A 26,885-nucleotide genomic window follows, 5' to 3' on the forward strand; every position below is an offset into this window, starting at 1 on the left:
TTTAAAAAATATTCTGACCATTGCTAGTTGAATAGTTAATAGACATTAACTACTGTATTGTGATGATACAGAGACTTAGAAAATGAGCAGAATGTGTTGACTAGAAAAGCAAAGGTGATTCTACAGAAAGAGAATATGAAAAGAATGAGAGAAAGCATAGCATATTCAGGAAATGGCTCCAGGCACCTAGGAGGAGTTTTGAGGAACTAAGCTAGACAGGTAGCTTGGTACAGTTGTCCTCAATCCTGGTCACATGTGAGAATACTGGGGTGTCTAAAAAATATGTCGATGCCTAGGTTCCTCTACAGAATTTTATAGGGTAGGGCTCAGGTTTTAGCCTATATAACGTGATTCTAATCTGAAGACAAAATTGAGAACCATTTGTGTAGTTCATGATAGGCCTTTCAATGGTATGAGATGTAGCATGTATTTAACTATAATAATAAAATTGTAATATGCTAATTAGACAGCTGGACGAGGACAAGGCCGGGGCTACGAGGACCAAGCCCCTTGCACGAATTTCTCGCATTGGGCCTCTAGTCTGTTTACATCTTGCCCTGCTCCAAAAAGGATTTAAAGTAGTGATAAGGGTTTCAGAATTTATACTATGGAAATAGTGTATGTGTATTTTCCCTCGAATATGTGTATGTTATATATAACACATCAACTTAATGTGTTTGAATGCTTCCTATTGCATTTGGGAGAAATATCCAGTTTATAATATTTTTTTCTCTAAAGCAGACTTTCTTGATCACTTTAGCCTTAGCCTAGCCTTGCAAGTTTTGAGTGATCTGGCTTCTGTTGACTTTTCTAATATTTCTCATAATTTTCTTTTCTTGCTCACTGTGTGTAGTACACTCCCCCACTATATCATGTTTATAGAATACCAGTATTTTTTTTTTCAGAGTTACATGGTATAGTACTCTTTCCCTGGAATCCTATCTCTCTTATACTCCTTTCAGAAACTTTTTATGGCTAATTCCTTTTTCTTTTTCAGGTTTCAGTTATAATATCCAGTGTATGTCACCTCCTTGAATTAGTTTTTTAAATTACTCTATCTAAAAATAGATATAACTCATTGTCATATGTCACCTATTAGTTTAGATTTATTTTGTTTTCTCACGTGACTAAACTTCATAAAGGCACAGGTGTAGGGAGTGTGTGTGTGTGTGTGTGTGTGTGTGTGTGTCTAAATCTTATTTGACATTGGTTCTGTAGGTCCTTGCACAGTAGGTATATAATGCATATGGATACACAGTACAATATTTATTGTATAATTTAAACACTGGTGTGACCTGTTTAGATATGTTTTTCTGAAACTTTGTTCTCATGCTATTTAGGTACATGTAGTGGTGGTATGGATAAAAAAAGTTGGACATTTTAAAAGCAAAGAAAATAAAACATTCATTTAAACTTACTTAAACAATTGGGAAACAGTCTTAGGTAATTAGAAGTCCAGAAGTAGGGGTCATCTGACCTCCCTCACCCCAAACTCTATAATTTATGATGGACCTGGATTATCTCTTTCTCTCTTCATTCTGCCAACCTAGTGTTTACTTTATCTTCTAAATTGGTTCCCCTTGTGTGGTTACAACAATGTTGACAGTGACAGGGCAACATGACTTTTTTCTAAAGGAGATACACAAATGGCTTACAAGCACATGACAAGATGTTCAGTGTCATTAGCCATTAGGGAAATGAAAACCAAACCACAATGAGCTACCGCTTCACATTTACTGGGATGGCTATAATATTAAAAATAGAAAATAGCAATATTAGCAAGGATATGCTGAAATTAAACCCCTCGTATATTGCTGATACGAATATAAAATGTTTCAGTTGCTGTGAAAATTTTTAGTAGTTCCTCAAAAAGTTGAACATAAAATTACCATATGTTTCAGCCATTCCTCTTAGATATATACCAAAAAGAATTGGAAACAGGTATTCAAACAAATAGTTGTACACAAATGTTCATAGCAGCGCAGTTCACAATAGCCAAAAGGTGGAAACAACCAAATGTCCTTCAATAAATGAATGGATTATGCTATATTCATGGATACTATTCAGTCACAAAAAGAAAAAAAATAGTGATACCTGCTATAATGTGGATGAACCTCAAAAACATTATTATGCTACATGAACTAAGCCAGACAAAAAAGGTAACATACTGTATGATTCCATGTATATATAGAATAAGTAAATCTATATAGGTAGAAGGCAGCTTGGTAGTTTCCAGGGGCTGGGTAAAGGAGGGAAAAGGGAGTAAATGATTAAGGGAACAAAGTTTTCTTTTGGGAGATGAAAGGGTTTTAGAGGTAGGTAGACATGGTGGTTGTAAAACATTGTGAATATACTAAATGGCACTGATTTGTTCACTTTAAAATGGTTAATTTTATGTAAGTTTTACCTGAATTAAAATCTAGTACACAAATACATTGCCATCATATATTAATTATATAGGGTGTCCCCAAAAGCGTATACACATTTTAAAAGCTGCTAACTCACTTAATTTTCATTCCTTTCAGGGTTAAACTAATTTGAAATAATGGGTGAAGCCAGACTAAGCTTTGAACAAAAAATTTATCCTAAAGTGCCACTAGACTTTTTTTTTTTATGGGGATACATAAAAGATAAAGTTTACAGTACAAAACCAGGAACAGTCGACGAATTGAGGGGGCACAAATACCAAAGGAAATGATTCTTAATGTTTGTAATTCCATTGCTTTGTGTTATCAGCAGAGCCTGGACCAGAATGGTTATCAGTTTGAAAACAGGCATTGACAAAACAATTTCTGTAGATTTTTTAAAATTTTGAAAATGGACTCTATATTAATAAACACTGACTTTATAATCATTCAAATTATGTATCCACTTTTTGGGACATCCTGTATTATAAATCAGTATACTATAGTTGATTTAATCTCAGATATACCAGGGATGGTGAATCTTATTTTTGATACATTTGCTTTCCATGAATATTATCTGTTAAAAGAAGAATGTGTATTCAATTAATCACTGAACTTCTATTTGCTATCCTTTAACATTTTTTCTGATATTTTTTATAAAACATCTATTTAACTGTTTTATAGAAATTTAAGTTTGGATGGCCAGGGTTTTAAAGACTAAGCTATATTTCATATGATCCAAGGAAGTGTGTTAATACCATGCACTTTTGGTGATAAAATTGTTTTTCCTAACATTGTTTAAAAATGTCCTCAGTATTGTTTTGTCCAGCATATTTTCAAATTTATTTCATAGAGTTAGTAAATTAAATGTTAATAAAATTCCTAATACCAAGGTGAGAATTACAAATACAAGCCTGTAATTTTCTTACCTTTGCTTAATCAGTCTAGCATCAGTTTCCCTTAAATGTCTCTTAACATTTGATTTTTTTTCTTTGTCATTGTGATTATTTCAAAATAATTATGTTAAATGGCACTAGGATTCCTACTCATTTTCAGCTCCCTTTATTTTATTTTTACTAAGTGATCTGATGGACTTAAGTCTAGATAATCTTGTTCTCAGCTTACAGTAAAATTACGAGTGGTTATATTTGAGTGGAATACCACTCCTAAAAGCAAAGGATGCTGAGAAGACAATAAGAAACAGGCATTATTTGTACATTAGGGCTTATTTGGGGGCCCCCACCCCACCAAAGTAAACTTTTTTAGACATTTAGGCTTATTATAACTTTAAAACATAAAACAGTGTGCACATGCTCACTTACTAATATGTCTCTCTTCTCTGTTTCACACTTTTCCAGCCTGGCTTTAGCTTTAAGCCATAGAAAACAGTTCTCATTGTTAATAACTTATTAACTATTTTTAAATAATCAGATGAAAAATCCATGCTGGACCAGAAACCTTCTAAACCAGCTGCTCCACAAGTTCCACCGAAGAAGCCTACTCCACCCACCAAAGTCAATAATTTATTGAGATCTTCTGGAACAGTATACCCAAAGCGACCTGAGAAACCAGTTCCTCCACTACCACCTGTAGCCAGGTAAGTTTTAAGTAGTTTATTAATTTACCTGCCTTTGATATCAATGCCTTTCTACTAGTAAATCTCAAAGAAAATTTTAAAGTATTTGGTTTCCATGTTTTTTCTATATATTTTAGTAATTCCTCTGTTAAATATTAACCTTATATTCATACTTATATTCAGTGACTATACTCATATTACATTTCTGATTTTTTAAAAAAATATATTTTTACATTTCTGATTTTTTAAAAAAAATATATTTTTATTGATTTCAGAGAGGAAGGAAGAGGGAGAGAGAGTTAGAAACATCAATGATGAGAGAGAATCACTGATCGACTGCCTCCTGTACACCCCCCACTGGGGATCAAGCCCGCAACCCAGGCATGTGTCCTTGACCGGAATCGAACCTGGGACCCTTCAGTCTGCAGGCCGAAGCTCTATCCATCGAGCCAAACTGGCTAGGGCTACATTTTTGATTTTATTAGGATTAGTTTTAAGGTAGAAGTCAATGTTTATAGAAATCATTTTATAGAACAGAAATAAAACTCGGTATTATGCTATAACATCTTTAGTGTCATTAAATTAAAATGTTACAAAATGGTCATGTTTCACATACAAGTGATTTTTGCCTCTGTTTCATTTTCTCATTTCAGGATTAATGGGGAAGTGCCTGCCATTTCATCAAAATTTGAAACTGAGCCAGTATCAAAACCAAAGTTAGATTCTGAACAGTCACCACTTAGACCAAAATCAGTAGATCTAGATTCATTTACAATTAGGAGCTTTAAAGAAACAGGTAAGTTAACGTGTAGAAAGGTGGTACATTTTAAAAGTTGCCGGTATAGTTTTCAGAAACGATTTAAAATAAATTTGTATATACAATTTGTGTGTGGACAGATACAGTGGAATTTAATTCAAATTTGTTTTAAATCTATGAAGCCAAAATAGAAAAACATAAAAGAAGATAAACAGGCAGAATATTTATGATTCACATAAACTTCCTTATTGGCCAGAGGACTGAGGTGGCTATTAAGAGTTCATCCATTTATCGTTCTGTCTCTTCAGAATAGAAAGACCACACCACCTAAGTCAGGCAGATCTGAGGATGTTTTAGTTTTAGAAGTTTAAAAATAAAGAGGTGATGTAGACTTTAATGCCAGCACTAGATTACATTTAAGAATATTTTTATTTTCTACTTAATACCAATATACTTTTCAATTCAGACAAATAGGCTTTTTGTGACTTACTCTCTTTCTACATATCAGCAGGCTTTACTTCTTTAGGTAAATGTTGTTCATTAAGTTTCAGACTGATTTTTTCAGCCTGTTAATCATCTTTATTAGTTTCCAGTCTTTTATCCATATTAGTTCTAAAATGAAACACTTGAAACAGAGAAAGTCTTGATACAAATCAAAGGTCTCACTATTAAAGCGCTGTACACTTGTGGTAATGGTTATTGTATAGTACTTAGAATTTGTTTTTAGTTTTTATACATTTTCAAAGCACTTTCTCATATATGTTCTTATTTTATCTTTACAGTAACTGTAAGAGACAAATACTAATTTTTCTATTTTACATCTAAACAGAGTAAGCTAAAAGTACATCAGATGTTCAAGATCACATAAACCAGAAGGGAACTTTTTAAATCCCCTTTATACTAAGGGCTCTATGAAATAATTTTTTAAAATTTTAATATTTTAAATACATTTTTAGTTTCAGTGTTGATGTAAACGCAAGGTCAGTTACACTTAGATTTTTTTTTTTTGTCACTATATTAGAAAATGTACTACTTACCAACTTCCAAAATTCTTCAGATGATTTTATTTGTCTTTCCTCTTTGCAGTTTGCCAATACCAAAGCTCTGACCTAAACATGGCCTCTCTCAGTTTTTTAATTTAAGTGTTTTATAGATCCTTTTATCATGTATTTTGGATCCTGCTTGCTCTTGATGAAGCCATATTCATGAATAATTTCTGGAATTTGAGATGTTGGTTGTACTTTAGAGGCATTCACTCAAATATGTTCAGTATGTTTTATCTGATGAAAATTATTCATATTCATTGTTAGTTAAATAAAATAAAATTCTCTTTGTGTTTTTAAAAATACTCCTTTCTGTTGAGGTTAGTGGTGAAAATATGATTTTATCAGTTCTTATTGTTTTCTGTTTGATGTAAAATACAGCTAGAAATGTGTTTTCAAAAGTCATAGTTGGAGAAATAAAGATTAAGTGCACAGTTTTAACTCTGGAAATAAAAACTCCATGGACATTACCTTTTTAATTTCCACAATTATCCTCACTTTTTATCAGAAGTCTTAAATTTTAATGTCATTTTGGGAGCTGAAGAAGTAATATTTAGAGCGTCTATATTCTGTATTTTTCTGTTCCTTTGTATCATTCTTGCATATTTTTCATCATTTGGTTGTCTCAAGGTCATGAAAATTACAAAATAAAAATGTTTTAAGTAAATAAAAACCATTCTTAGTTTTCCAAACTTTTTCTATATACGATCACCAGTAAATTTTGTTTCCTTTGCTACATTTCTAACAAAAATGATGTCTAACAGTGTGAAAGTATTGGTGGTTGAAAAGTTCTACTTTTTGCCTTGTTTTTGGTCCCAATTCTTATCTTACATCCATAGCCATTATTCAGCCTTCATTAAAAACCAAAAAGGCTTTGTGGAACAGGGTTTTGAAATTTTCTGATTTCTTTCTTTATCAAATGAATAAGGGAGTAACTTAGAGATGCTGAGACTTATATATGTGGTCAAGAAACTAACAGCTGACTTTCAAGCTGCTGTCCTTTATTCTTTCAGGAATAAAGCTATCAGTCTGCCCTAGGTGTACCACACTTACACCCTGTAAAGTTCAGAAAATATAAATTTTGAAAATTGAGCTCATTTTAAGTGGCAGATATTTACTAAATAAGAAGTGTTCTCTCTTCAGTACTGTTTTAGGCATAAGTAGTGTGTCAACGTAAAAGACAGCTGCCGACAGTAGCTTATGTCTCAGACCATAACTCAGGTTATTCCTTATTTTCTTTTTATTAAAATATCAGATGATCTTAGTACGTGTAGTAGAAAGGTGTTTTACCTCTTCTTCAGAAACTGTGTTCTACATCAAATACAGCCTCAAATTTGGCTTATTTTAAATTATATTTTTGACTCAGGTTTTAAATTTTTTAAACAGCATATCAGTCTAGCCCTTTAACAAGTTTCAGAAAGTTTTTAAAAATACAAAAATCTTCTTAGAGTTTCATTATGATGTAAAGTAATAAATAATTTCAAGTGAAATGACAGAGTAGAAAGTACACTGTCCTTGCTATTAAAAAATGTGGGTTGTAAATTATTAGCTGATGGTCATTATTGGCATGTTTCTTCTATTAATCTATTTTCTTGCTTAAGTAACAACTGAACAGCCCAAAATTTCTATGATACTTACTAGAATGCCTGACATGGAAGTTGGTATAAAGTTATTTCCTTTCTGCTCCCCTCCTCCATTGTTAACCCCATCTCGTTCTGTTTCTGCTCCTATCTAGGAAGGATGTAAATTCCTGATCCTCCTCTCAGATAGGATTTTCCTGTATATAAAGGCATATAAAACACATGTATGTATATGAGTACAGACTCTGACTTTTGTACATATAAGAAAAACATTCCTAGAACAGTCAATTTGGTTTTATTTTTCTTTTGAAAAGTTTATAAATATCCTCTTATATTATATAAAATAGTACTACTAATTGTAGAGCTGTTACAACCATGTTTTAATTGCTTTTCAAACACTTCATAAAAAATGGTTAGGATAATCTCGCTGCCACTACTGGTTAATTATAAACTTTATGTGGCCTAAATAGTTAATTTTCCAGACAGTTTACAATTAGTTTTAAAATAGAAAATTTAGTGGTAATGTAATTATGTCAAAAGCACAGATGATGAAGTATTCTTAGAGTGTAGCATATATCCTTTTGTTGTTGTTAATCCGCACCTGACGATATTTTTTTTCGTTGATTTTTCGATAGACTGGAAGAGAGGGAGAGGGGGAGAGGGGGAGAGAGAGAGATTGGTTGCCTCCTCCACATGCCCCAACTGGGGCTGGGGATTGAAACTGCAACCCTTTTGTATGCAGGGCCACTCTCTAACCACTGAGATACATGGGCCATGGTGTATTTTATCTTTTTAAATTGTTTTTCTGTGGTAAATTCTTCTTGGGCTAAAATTTGTATTTTCTAATAATTTCCTCAATGTCATTCTAGAGAGTTATTATATTAATGAATTTTCACTTACATATGTATGAGATTTCAAGTGTTATACTAAGTTGCATTTTTATACTGAAATATTTTAAAAGAATAATATAGTTTTTATTAGATCATAGAATTAAAATTTTCTCATATTTACTATATGCTGAAGACTAAAACTTGATCAAAAGATAGTTTAATTTTAGTAACAGCTATACTAGTATTGAGTTGTTAATATATTGATTTATTACTCTGACCACTAATTTTAGTATTAAAACATCCTTTTGGAAACTGTCTTAGTGTTCAGTGAGTAATAAAAAAAAATGCTTGTTTAAAAAATATCTGAAATTTATTGAAATTTATACCCATCATAATTTTCCCTTTGAAAAATGAAAGAAAAAATCTAAAATCCAGGACACATCTTATGTAAGTTTAGATTATTTGTAATAGGTATATGCTAAACATTGAACTGCTTCTATTCGTTCTACAACTGTTCCTTTTTCCTGCTTTGTAAAATAATTTTTTTGGTTTAGTCCTTTTTCTAGACATTTCTATCCTTGACTTTTCTTTCCAGATTTTGTTTCCTAGCCTGTTTGCCATGTTTCCCTTCTTACGTGTCAGAAAATTATTCTACCTTTCTCCATTTTGGTAAGATAACAATTTATAAAAGAAATCAAAATATTATATTCAGTATAAATAGGTGGTGCACATTGATATTTTTTTGTAATTTTACTAAAAGTCTACATGTTTGTCTGTCTATTCTAACCCTTTGGTTTTCCATTTTAAAATAAAATGAAATTCATGTTGGGAAGATTTTCCTGGTCAGTTTAAGATATTTTTTGATAAAAGATTTTTTGTTTACTTGAAATCCATTTTGGTAAGATAACAATTTATAAAAGAAATCAAAATATTATATTCAGTATAAATAGGTGGTGCACATTGATATTTTTTTGTAATTTTACTAAAAGTCTACATGTTTGTCTGTCTATTCTAACCCTTTGGTTTTCCATTTTAAAATAAAATGAAATTCATGTTGGGAAGATTTTCCTGGTCAGTTTAAGATATTTTTTGATAAAAGTTTTGTGTTTACTTGAAAACAATAAAAATCAGTTTACTTTCTCCCCCAATTTGATATTTCATTGTGATTTTTAAAAACTCCATGTCGTCTTAGGCAGTATTTAGAAATTTAAATGGCTGGCAGAGTGACATTATAATTGCAAGAGTTAAGTGGTTGTCATGCCTTTTATGCCATGTGGGCAGTCTAAATCTATTGTTATTACTCAGAGAAATTGAAAAGTGTTTAATATATCATGAGTCCAAGATGTGCACTATTTCATTTTATTAACCTAATGGCTTCAATGGAGGACCTGAGAGAGTTTTAGAATAGTAAAATCATTTATCTTGGTGTTGTAGCCCAAAATTGGACACATAAAAGGCCTTTTTTACATGAGCATGATGTATAATTTACCTTTTATTTACCCTTTCAGTTTCATTTATCTTCATTCCTTTCTATGGTTTTCTGTTTATTTCTTTTTCTTTCTGCAAGTTGCTTCAATATGCATTTGAAAATAATCTCCAGGGACCAAAATGATTGGATTGTACTTTTCAAGGATTTTTTTTAGGTTGTCAATAAACATCAGTGTAAAAAATATTTTTTCACCCTTTATACTACAGTATATTTTTAACATTTAAAAAATATTGATTATTTACTTTATTGGTGACATTTGCAGATAAAGTGATATATATATGTATGTGTGTGTGTATATATATATACACACACACATACATATATATATCACTATATACACACACACACACTCAAGGTCTTTCACACTGTATAATGACTTATACATTAAATCCACTGTTTATTATGATTTATTATATTTTATAATTACTTACAGACAATTATTTGACTCAAGACAATAATTAAACCAAGCACATTGGATTGCCTATTGTGATGTATTAACCTAGTGACTAGATATAAAATAGAACCCAGAATATAATTCCAAAATGTGAAGGTGAAGAGGAATTAAGTGGTCAACAGACATTTAAAGGTGTCACAAAATGCATATTGCCAAACAGTGATACCTAACTTCCTCTGCCTTACCCTTTTTTTCTTCATCCCTTTAAAAAAATATAAATGAATTACTTTGAATATGAAAATTGATGAATAAGCTGAGGGCAGTAATGATTAGAATCTTTAGATTCTTTTATAAAATAATATAACTGAGGTGGGGCATCTAAATATTTGACAGAAAGTGTATAAACATTCAGGTAACGATAACATGAAGAATGATTCGATACCTGGAAGACTAGGCCAAAGAAATCTGCCATTTCAAGGGTCTTGACTGTGATTAATATCCCTAGTTTTTAATTTGGGCTTAAGGAAGATAATAGTGACAGTGGAAGTATCTGGAATTATCCTTGAGGTTTTTGTATACTTAGAGATACCTGTGCTTCAAAATTAAAGATCAGCTTCTTTAGGAAGGTTTTCTGGATCATGTAGAAAAAGTAAAGGCATTATACATTATTGTTTCAGATATATGAATTACTAGGTTTCTCTTTACATCTGTTATTGGATCGAAGGTCAGCCAGCCTTTGATGGTTGGGAAACAAGTGGATGATCTATGTAGGATTTTTCCTTGATCTCCCATCTGCCTTAGATTTATAACTACCTTATAACTTCTAAACATGGTGATGTCTCAGCAGAAGTGCAGTGAACTATAAACAGTGTGCATCCCAGCTACAGTATACTGTTACATGCATACATACAGTATATCAAACACATTAAATTGTACTTTCACTTCACATTGAGAAAAGCAACTGGAAAGCAGCAGTGTGGGTCCCAGATATAGTAGAATCCTTAAAATTTGAATATCAGGGTACTACCTGAAGTTTCAAACAAAGTTTTTGTTTTTATTATATGATACAGTAATTAATTGAGTTGAAATAAATTATTTTTTTTATAAGGAAGAACTTAGGATGACAGCTCTTTTATGCAACAACAGCTTGTGACAAGTACAGATTTATATCTTCCAAGAACTTTTTGCTCTGGTCTAAGTCTATTAAAAGCATGAACTTTATATTGTTACTAAAGTCTTATGCTATAAAATGTATCAGGTGAAGAGGAAGTTTGTTTTCTAAGGGTGAGTGTTGTTTTCTAAATGCATATGAAAAGCACAGGTCAACTTGTGAGTCCTTTAATTTAAAGCTTGCTAAAAATTCAGAAATATTTTTACCTTTCAAAATGCACAGTTATCTCTTAGTGTATACATTGAATTTTATTCTCCAGATATTGTGAATTTTGATGACATAGCTTCCTCAGAAAACTTACTCCATCTCACTGCAAACAGACCGAAGATGCCTGGAAGAAGATTGCCTGGCCGCTTCAATGGCGGGCATTCTGTGAGTTACACTTACTGTTGTAAAACGAGGACTTTAGCAGCTCCAGAATCCTTCTGAAGATAAGATCGAGGGAGGCTCTATAGCAGCAGTTTCTAACCTGTGGGTTGCGACCCCTTTAGGGGTCGAATGACCCTTTCACAGGGGTCTCCTAAGGCCATTGGAAAACACATATATAATTACATACTGTTTTTGTGATGAATCACTATGCTTTAATTATGTTCAATTTGTAACAATGAAAATATATCCTGCATATCAGATATTTACATTACGATTCATAACAGTAGCAAAATTACAGTTATGAAGTAGCAACAAAAATAATTTTATGGTTGGGGGTCACCACAACATGAGGAACTGTATTAAAGGCTCACGGCATTAGGAAGGTTGAGAATCACTACTCTATAGCTTTACTGAAGTTTAAAAAACAGGAAGATAGCTGTTGCACTCAAGTGGTACATGGTTGTATTTAAGGAGATGTGGGGAATGTGTCCTGCTCATTTAAAGAGCTGGGAATGGAAGGTTCCAGAATCAGAAAGAGTGTCCTGAGACCATAACCACAGAGCACTCAAAAGAGGACATGGTATATTGTATAATCTGCCTGACCAACAACAATAATTAGAGTTGAGTGGCACATACACATTTTAGGAAAGACGGAAAACATCTTTCTCCTTGAAGTAGGAAGTGATTCATGTAGTACAAATCCTGGTATATAAATGTGGAACTTACTTTTATGCTTGTTATACATTGCCGGGGATACTAGTAATGCTTTAGTGCTAATATATTCGTTTTTAAGCACTGTGGTGATTTTAAATTACCTAACTAGAGAAAATTTTCACTGCTGAGAGGGAACCTGTTTTTCCCTCAAGCTATGCAAATGTCTTATTCAGCTTGAAATTATGTAACATCCTGTTAATAATAATGGAACAGTAGGTGCAGAGAACAGAGATAAAAGTTATTTATTTTATTATCAAGTACTAACTTTTCCTGCTTTGGTGTTTTCTGTTTCTTGATTTTAAAAAAATCATTTAGCCAACTCAAAGCCCAGAAAAAATCTTGAAGTCACCCAAAGAAGAAGATAGTGCCAACATAAAGCCATCTGAATTTAAAAAGGATTCTTGCAACTCTCCAAAGGTGAGGTGTGCGCTGTGGTCTAAGATTTATATACTATATAAGATTCTTTTTAAACGTCAAAGCTGTGTAATTTGAAGTGTCCTTTAAGAAATATCTCTTCTGCCAAGAAATAAAATAATACCTGCTAAAAAATTGAATTGTTAAAGCTGTCACACTGTTCTCTGCAGATTTTTTTTTAAAGACCTCACATTATTTTAAAGGCGTAATATAAGAATATTATATGTTTTCTATTTGTTAAGGCATAGATCTATACATTTATTTTACTTTCATGAAACATATACTCATTAGGGCAGAAGCATTCACGTGTTCACTTCTTATCTAGCTTGATGCTTGGTACGATAATAAGCACTGGAATGAGTGGTGGAATATATGGTTCCTCCCATCTATTTTATGATATTAAGACCCTTTTCTAAACTCTTGCCATTTTTATTTAAAGTAGTATTACCACAATGGAATCATATTTAAGAAGGTCATATTTCTTCCTTCCATTCATTCCAGGGCATTTGGCTGCTATTCCAGTTTATCAGATACACGTAATCAGATTCTCTGAGCTGTTAGCAGTCCATTGAAATTTTATTTGCTGTTATTTTAGTGAAATAGTAAAAGTAGGTTGTCAAATCATGTATTCATTTTAATGCCTCTATATGCACTTCATAATTACTTGTAAGTGAAGCTCTTTGGATATTCTAAATAATAATTTTAATATGGAGGATCAAAACAATATTGTAATGGTGATACAGTATTCTCCCATTATCTGTGGTGGATCTGTTTTCAGATCTCCCGGTATATATAATTTTATTTTTAATATGTATATGCATACATACCTTTTTCCTTTTGGGAAGCATCAGTGGCTTCTCTTTAGCGTATCAATTGCCAGGACCAGTTGATCTGATAACCAAGATGGCTACTAAGTCACTAATAGTCAAGTAGCCTATATGCCGCTTGGACACCAGGACAAACAGATGATTCACATTCTGGGCAGGACAGAACGAGACAACTCGAGATTTAATCACACTACTCAGAATGGCATGCAATTTAAAACAGGAATTGTTATCTCTGGAATTGTTTATTTAATATTTTAAGACAGAAAAGAAATATTTTCAGCCCAAGGTTGACTCCAACTAACTGAAAGTGCATAAAGGGAAACGGCAGATAAAGGAGGGACTGTATATTCTTGCTTCTAGACATTCCACTAGACCATCATAATGTAAATCTAAAGTATTCTCCTTTTTTTTTTTTTTTTTAAAGAAAACAAAACCCTTGATAATTCTCACAAAAATACCTTAGTGATTTGCAAGTTCATTCTTTGGTGTGTTTTCCAGTTGTGAACACCAGACTGCTTTTAGTATTCCAAATTTACTATTTATCTTGACATATTGCTTTATTCATCACCTTGCTGTAAAAACCTTTTGGACTTAAATCTAAATACAAATAAAATTATAATAATTTCTATTATATTTTCAGCCATCTCTGTACCTTTCAACACCTTCAAGTCCTTCAAAACCAAATGCGGCTAGTTTTTTAACTCCATTAGAAATCAAAGCTAAATTAGAAGCAGACGATGGGAAAAAAAGTTCCCTGGATGAAATTAAAGCTGAGATGATTGAACTGCTGTGCATTGTGGAAGCACTGAAAAAGGAGCATGGGTAAGGAGCCCTGGTTTGCTTCCTGGAGTACTACTTGACACTTGTGTAAAGAATTCTTCCAAATCATATGAAGTACAGATGTAGTATTCCAAGTTACTGGTACCAATAAGTATGTTTTCAAAGAAATTTCCATTGATAGTGCTTGTCTCCTCTTGGCAAAAACTTGAATTAGAAAACTTGTCCAAGTAGCCCAGTTATAGGAAAGGTACAGACATACCTATCATTTAAAGCTAGACATTTACTGGCCAAACTCAGGAGTTAATTAAACTTAAAAAATTAGGAAAACCATATTGTATGTTGGATCTGGGTATATCTTTTTGTATGTTTATTTCTCAGAGGACTTTGATCACTGTTTCTGCTAGAGCCAAGCTGCATGTTTATAAAACAAATGGGTTGGGATAGGTGGTTTCTAAGACCCATCTCTTACCCCTGAAAGGTTTTGATAATGGTGTATGTTGACACATACCCTCAGTGAAAGTTAAGAACGTTTTCTGCAAAAGCCCAGTAGTTAAACAGATCAAAGATCAGCTATCTAACTGCATGAGGGTGAAGGGTCAGGTGCTCTTTTCCTTTCTCACTGTCTCCTATAGCCTCTACAAGTATTTCCTGGAATCTGATGTAAAAGTCCGTACCAGATATCATGCTACCTCTGAGCTTGAATGTACCATTTCTCCCCCAATACTCAGTTGGCATTGGATTCTTTAATAAAAACAATATTGAGATGAATAATAGAGTGTATTTGTAGTTTGCAGAGCATTTTTATAAACATCTCTTGGATACAAATAAAAATTTATCTTGAATGACTACTTAAATTATTTTATGCATATATATCATGTAGGGAGAGTATTTGTAATTTGATATATAATGGCTCTTTCTTGAATCCTTTAGTTTTTCTCTTCTGAGTTCAGCTATTTATTTCACAGATTCTGTAATATATGCATTATAAACTGTAAGTTATTTCATCTAAGAAATATTTACTGAGTACCATGCATGTACCCAAGAATTCTCCTGATTTGTTGATTTTGACATTTTACATTTTTGATACCAGGTGTGCTTAATGAACTAATAATTACATATACAAATTTCCTGTAGGTGCTCTTAAATTAGCTGTAAAATGAATAAAATATTTATGATGTATATGTTTTTAAATATATTTTAAATATATTTTTATTTATTTTTTATTTTTTTGGTAATATATTTTATTGGTTTTTTACAGAGAGGAAGGGAGAGGGATAGAGAGTTAGAAACATCGATGAGAAAGAAACATCAATCAGCTCCCTCCTGCACACACCCTACTGGGGATGTGCCCACAACTAAGGTGCATGTCCTTGACCAGAATCAAACCTGGGACCCTTCAGTCTGCAGGCTGACGCTCTAGCCACTGAGCCAAACTGGTTAGGGCATGATGTATATTTTTAAACATGAGGTGTTTTAGAAGTCTTTACTTTCTCTGGAAAAATGAAATGAATGGCAGTAATTTAAACTAAAGAAGAGCATCACAGGAGTGTGTGTGTGTACACACACACAAATAAAAGAGAAACATGCAAATTGACCGTCCCTCCACTATGCCAACCAGCCAATCAGAGCGATATGCAAATTAACCCAACAAAGATGGAGGTTAATTTGCATACACAGGCACGGAGCAAAGACTGAAGACAGCGTAGAAGGAAGCCAAGTGCCGCAGAAGGGAGCAAAGTGGTGGAGAAGGGAACGGAGCTGAGGCAGCAGAGACGGGAGTGGAGCTGAGGCAGCGGAGATGGGAGGGAGCAAAGCAGCAGAGACGGCAGGGAGCCGAGGCAGCGGAGGCAGGAGGGAGCCGAAACAGCGGAGACGGGAGGAAGCGAAGCGGCGGAGACGGGAGGGAGCCGAGGCAGCGGAGAAGGGAGTGAAGCCTGCCGCTTCACTCCGGCCTCAGGAAGCCCTATTCTTGCAAGAATCTTCCTGCAACGGGCCTCTAGTATATATATATTCCATATATGTATGTATATTGATACAGAGAAATACTGTACAGTGATAAAAATAAATGAATTATGGCTACATGTGTCAACATGAATTTAAGAAATGTTTGGGGGGGGCAGGAAAAGTAAATTAGAGACATACAGTATTATTTTATTTACATAAAGTTGAAAAACAAAACAGTATTTTGTTTCATGATACATTTGTATGCAAAACAGAATTAGAAAGAAGAAAAAGAACAATAAATACTATAAAACTCATCCTATGAAGGAGACGGGAGAAATGGGATTGAGGAGGGGGGGGTCACTTTTGGGTATCAGAGGTACTGGTATTATATATTTTATTTCCTAAGCTGACTTGGAGTTCTTAGCTTCTTGCTTTGTTATTATATCTTTAATGCATAAATAGACTTTATGCATTCAGTATTAAAACCTCAAATACATAGAACAAGTCATTAAAAAACTGAGGGAGATTGCCATGGAAAGAGTGATGGAGTCAGTAATTTATATTTTCAGTAGAAAAGTTACAGGACAAGGTGTGTAGTTTGATATTATTCTTGTAAAGAGAAAACAATGCTATGTAAAAAGCTTATATTTGTACATGTGTTTTTGAAAGGCAATAAAGTTGTGAAAGTAGTTCTAAATTATCAAAACAAATACTTAGAATAATGTAACAATATAAGTATAGATATAGAGAACAGGATAAATATTCTAGGAGTAGATCCTAATTTAGATATAAATTAAATGTATAATAAATTCAGAATAATAGAATAATTGGACAAAAGAAGCATTATTTTATTTAATGAAAACTTTATCAAAATAGGAAGTTAAATAGCTTAGAAGTACATTTTATATCACATATCAAACTTAACGCTACATAAATATGAGTTAAATATTTTAAAAATTAGTAGAAAATTTAATCACAATATAGCTTTATAATCATTGAAACCACAGAAGAAATTAGTTTTGATATTATATAATTTAAAACTTCCTTTTTTCTCATATATTCTTCATGAGAATTTTCAGTTTTTTCAAGCTATTTCTACAATACTCTTGAAGATAATTTTCTTAGTATATCAGGAGGCTGATAATGTCCACACTTTTTGCTTTAGAAATTTGATCTATTGATGTGTTCATGATGTTAAATAAAGTTCCTATTCCTCCAATTTCTTTTGCCCCCCCCCCCCCCGCAAAACCAACTATAACCAAACAAAAAACCTGAATATTTGAATACCGAACAGCAGTCATCAGAAATATGAAAATTTTAGCAACATGGAAATGTTGTGTAAAATACTTTGTGAAAAAGTCACATATACAATATATATTGAGATGTGTGGAAGGAAAAATGACTATAAAGAGGTAGATAGAACATAGCAAAATGAACACATGAGTTCAAGAAGAGGGATTGTTGGCTGAGGTTATTTTGTATATTGGTTTGGTTTTGGGATTTTAATGTAACGTTTAATTTAAAAAATAGAGAAGAGAAATGGTTATCTTATTTAATAAACTATAATTTGCCTTATACAGGGGCATATTTTGACATTCGTTTTACCAAATTGTTTAGGCCTGGGAAATGCATGGTAACTGAATATGGGCGATTGCTTCTAAAAACAAGTTATTTTGTCATGAGCTGTTCTGTATTCACTTTAAAAAAAATTTATTCTCAAGTACTTGTGCCATGTTTTGTTGAGTATTACCTCTTATACTGAACCATTTCATGTAGAGATTTTGAAATTTTTCTCAATTAACATGGCTCTTTCCTTTAAAAAGTTTCCCCCATGTTTTTGGATGTCAGGCAACACAGAGACTGGTGACGTTAGTCAAATGTATATTTTAATTGAAAGCCTCAACAGTAATTAAGACTTTGTTTTTAGGAAAGAACTGGAAAAACTACGAAAAGATTTGGAAGAAGAGAAGGCACTGAGAAGTAATCTAGAGGTAACTCATTTCTGCCAGCATTGAGATTGCAGGCAGGATAAAGTAGATGTGTTTTTTCCATCCCAACTTGGTGATTGGTTCCACTACAAATGATGCTGTCCTACTTCAGCTGGACACTCCTTGCTGCTTGTAACTAATTAACCTCTTGCTGACTCCCTGTCACATTCCATTGTGTGACTGAGCACATGCTCTTTGTGCACTACCTCTCATTGGCGGTGCATGAGGCACGTGGGTAAAGCATGGCTCTTGCCTCTTAAGAGTGTCTACTTCTAGATCTTTTGCACTCAACACTACTTCTTACTGGAGCTAAGTTCTCTTTTTTTCAACTTACTTTTGCTGGGAGCAAAGCTGGTGGTGGTGGTGGTGGTAATGGGATGGCTATAGATTTGCTGACTTGAATCTCTCACTGAGAGTTTACTTTATAACTGTAATGTCATCGTCTTCATTGTGCTGATGACTGACAATTTCACTTGTTTTCTTTGTCTTCCTTAACTTTTTCCCCATTCTCACTGATTTTTGGCCTTCATTTGTCTTTTTTTCTGCATATGTCAGAGAAAGTGTGTCCTGCCTTTTTTCAGAGGCTCATTCCATTCTCTATTTATTTTATACTTTCCCCAACTTTTCCCTTGCCTCATTACACTTACCCATTTCTTCTGTTAGCACTGAGACATGGAGAGGACGTGGACTTGCCATTAAAAACTTGAGCTCCTCTTCTGGCTTCTACTCATGACTTCCAGTTCTAAACCATGGGTCAGGCAGGCTTAGTGCTTCCTGTACATTTTCTCATTGGACACACATAACAACTTGTAGGATTATTCCCATTTTAAGGATGAAAAACGTTTAGAATGATTAAGTCACCGGTAGAGCTGAAATTTTTAACAAAAGCAGCCAGACTTCAGAACCTTTGCTCATAGGGATTAAGTTATACAGTTTGAACTTGAGGAAGTCACTTAGCCTTATTTGGTTTTGGTTGTTGAGGTGTTATATGTGAAGATATTTAGTCAATTATCAAAACTTTGTTTTTACCCTTATATGACACTAGAGGCCCGGTGCATGGATTCATGCACTGATGGGGTCCCTCGGCCTGGCCTGTGGGGATTGGGCCAAAACTGGCTCTCTGACATCCCCCAAGGAGTCCCGAATTGTGAGAGGGTGCAAGCCAGGCTGAGGGACCCCACCGGTGCATGATTGGGGCCGGGGAGGGACCGTGGGAAGGCTCCGGGGCATGTCCAGCCTGTCTTGTCCAGTCCTGATCAGCTGGACCCCAGCAGCAAGCTAACCTACTGGTCAGAGCATCTGCCCTCTGGTGGTCAGTGTGCATCATAGCAACTGGTCGAACGGTCGGACACTTAGCATATTAGGCTTTTAAATATAGAGATATCCCCTTTACTGGCTCTTTTCCTTCTTCCATGAAAACACTCTTTTTTTTATTTTTTATTTTTAGTCTAAATAAAACAAAGAAAAGCCCCTTTTCATGTCCAGATACCTTCTGGATCTACTGTAGTTTTCTCTTTTCATTTGGGATTCATCTATTGAAGAAGAAGAAGAAAAAGCATACATTAGCAGTCTCTAATTCTTCACTTTTAATTCAGTCCTGGCATTGAATTCACCCCTGGCATTTTTAGTTTACTGATGGCAACTCCAAAGTGTCTGCAGTTACCATGGCATTTCACATTTTGACATTGCCACTCTTTCAAGGATTTGCTTGATTTTTATGATCTTGCATTTTTATCTTTAACTTTTCCATCTCTTCTTCCTTTCTTGTGGCGTAAGTGAGGAGCTCCCTCAGTACTGTCCTTGATCCTCCTTTCTATGCATTCCCTCTTCTTCTCTGAGCCCCTGAATATCTTGATTAGCTCTAGTGCATCGCCATCTAAATCTAATCCTTCTTGTCCCATCTTCTATCTTGTGTTTCTAGCTATTAGTTTTCCTGGGTGTTCCACTTGAACGTAGACTTAGCATGTCCCCTGTGAAATTTATCATCTTCCTTTCCTGCTCTTCTGATTCTTTGTTTCTGTCAATGGTTTTGTTGCCCTTCTAGCATTTGGACATGGTACTTCTGTTCGCTTCTGATTCCATTCCATTCAGGCCTGTTAGCTTCACATCCTAACATTTATCTCCTTATTCCCACTATTTCTCATGCTCTTTATCTTTTGTTTGGCTTGGTGAAATTTCTCTCATTCTTATCTCAAATTTCCTTGCTCGGTACTTTTAAGAACTTTCTCTTAATTGCTGAATAAAGTTTAACCTTCTTGACTTGGCATATGTCTTTTATGACCTGATCCTAGTTTATCTCTCTTTCCTCACTTGCTGATCCTCCATTGTCCCTTACAGTTAATCATCTGAACTTCTATGCCTGTTTATTTTCCTTTTGTTTCATCTTCTCATGCCCAAGTTCTACAGATTCTCAGGGCCCAGCTCAGTCACCTTAAGTTGGTACCAGTCTTTTCTGATTAAGATTATGTTTCTCCAAGTTCATATACTTTAGTTTTGTAAGAAATTAATTTTATCTTATCATTGTTACATTATGTACTTCTTTTTGCCTACCTTTTAGCTATAAGACTGTTGGAGACAGGATCTATGTCTGTTTCATCTTTGCCCATATCTTCTAACACAGTGCTATGTACATATTAGATAGCTAGTCAACTTTTGTCAAATTGATAAATGTTAGAGGATACATGCTAAAAAGGTCTTAAATTCCCAGTGTGTAACATGGTAGAAATTGAGAAATTTTAAAATGTTTTCTTGATTTTTATTCCTTACATTTTATACATACACATTTATATTCATATATGAAAATAAGATATAGGTAAGAGGAACTAATACAGTGTTGAGTCTCAGGATTGGGGGGATGAGGGGACATTGGGGGGATAAGGACACATTTGTAATATCTTATTCAATAAAGGGAAAAAATGTTTTAAAAAATATTACAAGAATAAAATGAACTGTTGGGTTTGTTTGTTTTTTAATTGATTTGAGAGAGAAATGTTAATTTGTTGTTCACTTATTTATGCATTCATTAGTTGCTTCTTGTATGTGCCCTGACCGGAAATCGAACCTGCAACCTTGGTGTATTGGAGCGACGCTCTAACCAACTGAGCTACCTGGCCAGGGCCAGAACTGTTAGTTTTTGAAGAAAGTTGTTTGACTCACTATTTTTAGCCAAATCAGCTATTAGCCACTCAGTGACTTGTACTATTTTTTTTTTCCCCTAATGGGGAAACTTTTCACTTGTATTTGTAAAAGCACTCTTCTTTAGGCATTTGAGTTTTAGAATCATCTGTTTAGAGGAGAAATTATATTTCCCCCAAAATTAAAAGTAGTACTTTGAGTTACTATGAAGTTAGCATTATATAGCACTACATATGAATAATGAACATAAAAGAACTAGATGAGAGAAACTCCAGCAATATAGGTATTTACCTAATTTTCTAAATTTATACAGTCTGTCAGGAATATTACTGACTGCATGTGGGATTATTTTTCCACCCCCTACTCTCTCTTCTATCAGTGTTTTTTTCTTTCTATTTCTGTGTATCCTCTCCCATTAAAATTGGTACAGTTGGTCAATGTATCTTTGGACTAGAGACAATAATAGCACATTAGGCAGGCCATTGAGCAATTTTGTCTTCATCCAGTGTGAAGACTAAGAATTGTCCCAATCCAACACTGCTAAAATGTATAATAATCATAGTAGTCTAATAATAATAATATCAAGAAAGATCCTGGAATTAACAAACCATTCTTTTTTTTTTTCTTCTTTTAAATGTATTTATATTGACTTCGGAGAGGAAGGGAGGGGGAGATAGATAGAAACATCAATGATGAGAGAGAATCATCAATTGGCTGCCTCCTGCCTAGCCCCCCTCCACCCCACTGGTGATAGAGCCCACTATCACCAGTGCCCTGACCGGGAATCACACTGTGACCTCCTGATGCTCAACCACTGAGCCACATGGCTGGCAACAGACCGTTCTTGAATGGTTAGAATCCCTTGGAGAGGATTGTGAGCATATTGAATTACAGTTTTTTACTGACAAAAATGCTCATTGTATATAATAAAAGCCTAATATGCTAAGTGTCTGGTTGTCTGGTCAGCTGTTCAGCCAATCAAAGTGTAATACAATAATGATATGCTAAGGCCACTCAACCGCTCACTATGATGTGCACTGACAACCAGGGGGCAGACAGCCGATGGGCGACCAGTCGCTATGCCGTGCACTGATCACCAGGGGGCAGACACTCCACTGGGGTCCAGCCAATCAGGACTGAGCAAGATGGGCCAGACACGCCCTGGAGCCCTCCCGTGTCCCTCCCTGGCCTCAATCGTGCACCGGTGGGGTCCCTCAGCCTGGCCTGCACCCTCTCAAAATCCGGGACCCCTCGGGGGATGTCGGAAAGCCGGTTTCAGCCCAATCCCTCAGGCCAGGCCAAGGGATCTCACTGGTGCACGAATTCGTGCACTGGGCCTCTAGTTGTTTAATAATGAACTATTTGTCAGAGGTTAGCCATAGCATGTATAGACTTTTGGGTAGAGGGATGATGTTTTCAGGAGATGGTAAGGCCTAAATATTTCCACATGCCAGGAAAGGTCAAAGATGATCAAAATATATCAATGTGAAGAGACTATAAAAACAGTGCTTTAGGGCCTTAGACTTTATCAGTACAAGTTCTCTGCCACTTACTAGCACGAAACCATTGGCATGGTATTTAATCTCTTTGAGCCTCAACTTAGTTGTAATATATCAAAATTACATAACTGTAGTTATTGTGATAATTTAATGAATTTTTCAAATTTTCTTAAGTTTCTGAATTGCGAACTTCTGTTAATTGAAGGATAGAGTTTGCCTACAGGTCAAATATTTCCAGTACATTGAATCTTAAATGCATTTCTGGGATTTAAAGATAACAATTTAGAAGATGTTATTTGCAGGTACAGAAATTGAGACCAAGTGAGATTAAGTGATTTACCAATATCACATTGGTTGTACATGAAAAAGAGAACTAAACTGGTACTTTATGTATATATTTTATTATTATTATTATTATGATTATTATTATTATAATTATTGCTGTTCTATACTGTCCCTTTTGTTAAAGGTCTGTGTATAAATTCTTAATTTGGTTTCAAAGATCCTCGTTCTTTGTGGGGCTGATTTTCTTACAGTTCTTCTAAACGCTCACGTGGCATAACCTTTTTCTGGCTGAAACAACTGTAGTTGCCTTTGTGTTGTTGTTGCCTGCCATTTAGGAACTTGCATGGTGACATTTTCTTCTGTTGAACTTTGTACACACCATTGGAAACTGGATTTAGACTGGAAATCAGCATCTGTAGGCTTGAAAGTATGACCAGATCTTAATGACATATGATAAAATAAAAAAAAACTTGACTAGGGTAAAGATATTGTCTCTGCTGCTCAATTTATGTTTTGTATTTTAGGTAGAAATCGAGAAGCTGAAAAAAGCTGTCCTGTCTTCTTGAAGAGGCACAGACCCAGTATTTATAATGAAATGGGGATTCAGAGGCAACACTATGAACTTCAATTGACTTGTTACTTAAAAATAACAAATGCTGATGTTGTGGGAAAGAAATATGAGTATATGAACTATAATATCTATAGAAAAGTAGGGGGAGGGTGAATTTTTTTTATATATTTTGCTTTGCCAATATGAGGGGGAAAAGAGGCCTTATTTCTTACATGCTGGGATTGCAAACTTCTTTTTTAGTTTGCTTGAAAATACTACTGAATCTGTATAAAAAGGAAAATTCACAATAGTTTTTTTTATTGAAATGTATTATTTTTAAAGAGATCTATACTATAAATATGGTGATATCTTTACAAATAATCTGTAAAATATACTATTTGAGAGGGACAAATTAGCTTTATAGTAACTATAGTCACTACGTTATACTTAGGGGATATGTACTTTGTGTGTATATATATAAATATGTATTTTTTCTTTCACTTTTAGCTTCTTACCCAGGATGACACTGTTGTGCCTGTTTGTTTGCAGTGCTGTTTATATTCTGGGCGATGTAATGGGAGTTTTCTAGCTGTATCCAGATTACTCACCCATGCATATAGGAATATCTAATGAATTAATCAAAATAATTTCTTCTGCTTTTAGAATATTTCATATTGCTTGCACTATAGGATTTATAAAAGGAATTTAGTTAAGATATATTGGATTGTTAAATATATTTGGAAAAATACGAGCTATATTTTAAATTCATTGGGTATAAAGAACTAAAAATGTCAATTTATGTCAATTTAACCCTTAACTTGTTGTGCCTAAAAACTACAGCACATACATGATACGCAAACACCAGCCTTATTGCTGTGCTTTTCTGCTTATTTTACAGGCTTCTCTATTACCCATTTCATAATCTTGTGATTTAATCCTTTATGCCCCTTCCTCTGATTTTTAATAATTGTAAACAAAACTCAAAACTTTCAGAAGTTCAGTGTGAGGTTTCATACTTTGACAAGTTATCATTATGTAAATGCTAGATTTTACAATGTTTAATTGACCTAATAGACCAAACTAAGTGGTGGAGATATTTTGGACTGTGATTTAGGAAGCAACTTCATAAAGAGTGTTAATATATCATTAAATCGTAGCTTATTTAAAACCAAATGTAGTTGACCATATTAAAAATGCATTTTCACAAAATGGATGAATTAGCAGTTCTTTCAGAGTCATTTATGAACAGTTGGATATTTTAAAGTGTTATATGTGTAGTCTGAAAATGTCCGTTTTTATAATAAAAGTAGAAATTTGACATTCTTCATTTGCAAAATAATTTAGATTTTAAGATTTTTTTTATTGCAAATGATTTAGATTTTGAGTACCCTCTATCATGCTTCCTTTTTATGTTATTTTAAAGCACCAAACCAATATTTTTCCTTTAAAGTTTTGATCTTATAATTCTGAAATCTTGTATTAATTTTGTCACATTTCAAATAAAATAACTAAAGCCAAAAATAGTAGAAATTCCAATTCATAATTACTTCATATTAGATTCACAACTTACATGAGTGTTTGGAGCAAACTTATTGTGTTGAATATGTATGTTTTAACTCTTTCAAATCCTTGGGCTCTTCTGATGAGGTCATTACTGAACAAAATTGTTTACTCCTATTCTAATGTTTTTAAATGACTTGTCAAATGAATGATTTCCTTCTTGTTAAATAAGTTAGACCTTACTTTCTTTTAATGAAAGTCCACAAGTAGAAATGAACAGTGTGTCCTAGAAATCATCCTCAGCTTTCTGTCTGAAAAAAATCTCTACGTGGCCCCTCCTCCCCCTAATAATGGGGTGGGGAAGTTTCCAGCCGACTTCAGGCTATTGTTAGTTTCTGTTGGTCATTTTCTCACTAGCACATAAAGGCAAGATGGTCATGAGTCCAGAAATACATTTAAAGTGTTTGCTTATAAACTTCCTCAATCAGAATAGAAAAGTAATTAAAGTACTGTCTCTATTTTTCTACCTTTGACCAAAAAGTAGAGAAAACCAAACAAACTCAAAGGGAAAACTGGTTACTTAAATCTAGCAAGTTACCAGTATTTGTCCTTGATATGGGAATTTTGTTAATTCCTATTCATAAAGTTTATAACACAAAATGGTGTGTAACAATAACAGCCTTTACTTGGGGGTAAATCATTATTATTTGCTCTGAGAACATAAATGACAGACGGGTGAGTAGCACGGAATCTGTCATTGCCAAGTTATTTGTGAATGTATCGTTCAGGTTGCTGTTTTTTGAAACACAATATTACTAATTTTCCTAATTGTGCTTCAATATTAGAAGTAGTATGTGTGTGCACACGTGTGTGACCACAAAGCTCCTTTACAGAATTTAATTCTGAAGCTTCTTCAGAAAATCTAAGTCTGCAGATGGGAGAAAGGAAAGTGGGCCTGGAGTAACAGATGATTCTTTTTTATATGCTTCTTGCTGTGATCATTGAAACCAAACCCAAGTGCTCTCTAGGTGTTGGCAAACATTTTATGCTGCATTTAAACTTGAAATGTATGAACAGAAGGAGACAATCAGTTGAAACCAGAAATGAGAAGTGTTACAAACTTAATGGCCTTGTTTTGCTATAGCAATAAAATGACCAAGTGCAATGACTTGATTTAATAAAGTCATCTTTTAGAAGTTGCTGCTATATTTTTAGCCATGAAATTTTACCTTTGTTTTTGCCTAACTTGCCTTTAGTAACTGTTGCCTACATAACTGTTATGTAATGCAGTTTGGTGTTGTAGTATGCTAACATTCCGTGGTGGGTGGGAAAAAATATATATAAAAACTCAGAAACTCAACACTCACTGACTTGTTTACAGGTGCTGTAAAAAAAAAAAAAAAAGCATGCTTCTCCTTTAAAAAGAAAAAATTAATAATAAAAAATACTATTGCCAGTCGTGTAGTCTCTTGGTTATTTTTTAAATTAACTTTAGCATATGCTTAGTGCAGAGTACAGTGAAAATTATTTTGTATTTCTTTCAGTTTTGTAAATAAAAGAAACTATAAATAGTAAAATGAAAGCATTAAAAGTTCTAGATCCGTGTGATGTTTACTAAACATTTGTGAGTCCGTT

The 26,885-nt window shown here is 33.8% G+C and overlaps 1 protein-coding gene across 5 annotated transcripts in view; it reads left to right on the forward strand.

Annotated features, from left to right (window-relative positions):
- CD2AP (CD2 associated protein) overlaps positions 1-26,885 on the forward strand; it is a 128,604-nt gene that overhangs the window by 90,355 nt on the left and 11,364 nt on the right. The window contains exons 12-18 of one of the 5 annotated variants that reach the window (XM_006099712.3): positions 3,837-4,002; positions 4,635-4,777; positions 11,505-11,617; positions 12,644-12,745; positions 14,210-14,391; positions 18,221-18,284; positions 23,725-26,695. In XM_006099712.3, coding sequence (XP_006099774.1) covers positions 3,837-4,002; positions 4,635-4,777; positions 11,505-11,617; positions 12,644-12,745; positions 14,210-14,391; positions 18,221-18,284; positions 23,725-23,766 — 812 coding nt within the window. In that variant the 3' untranslated portion in view covers positions 23,767-26,695. Of the gene's footprint in view, positions 1-3,836; positions 4,003-4,634; positions 4,778-11,504; positions 11,618-12,643; positions 12,746-14,209; positions 14,392-18,220; positions 18,285-21,307; positions 21,694-23,724; positions 26,696-26,885 lie in introns of those variants that run through there. The other 4 variants (XM_023763351.1, XM_023763349.1, XM_023763348.1 and 1 more) reach the window with 4 other exon arrangements.

The sequence above is a fragment of the Myotis lucifugus genome, unplaced genomic scaffold (genome assembly GCF_000147115.1).
Source record: "Myotis lucifugus unplaced genomic scaffold, Myoluc2.0 scaffold_281, whole genome shotgun sequence".
NCBI classification, from domain to species: Eukaryota; Metazoa; Chordata; class Mammalia; order Chiroptera; family Vespertilionidae; genus Myotis; species Myotis lucifugus.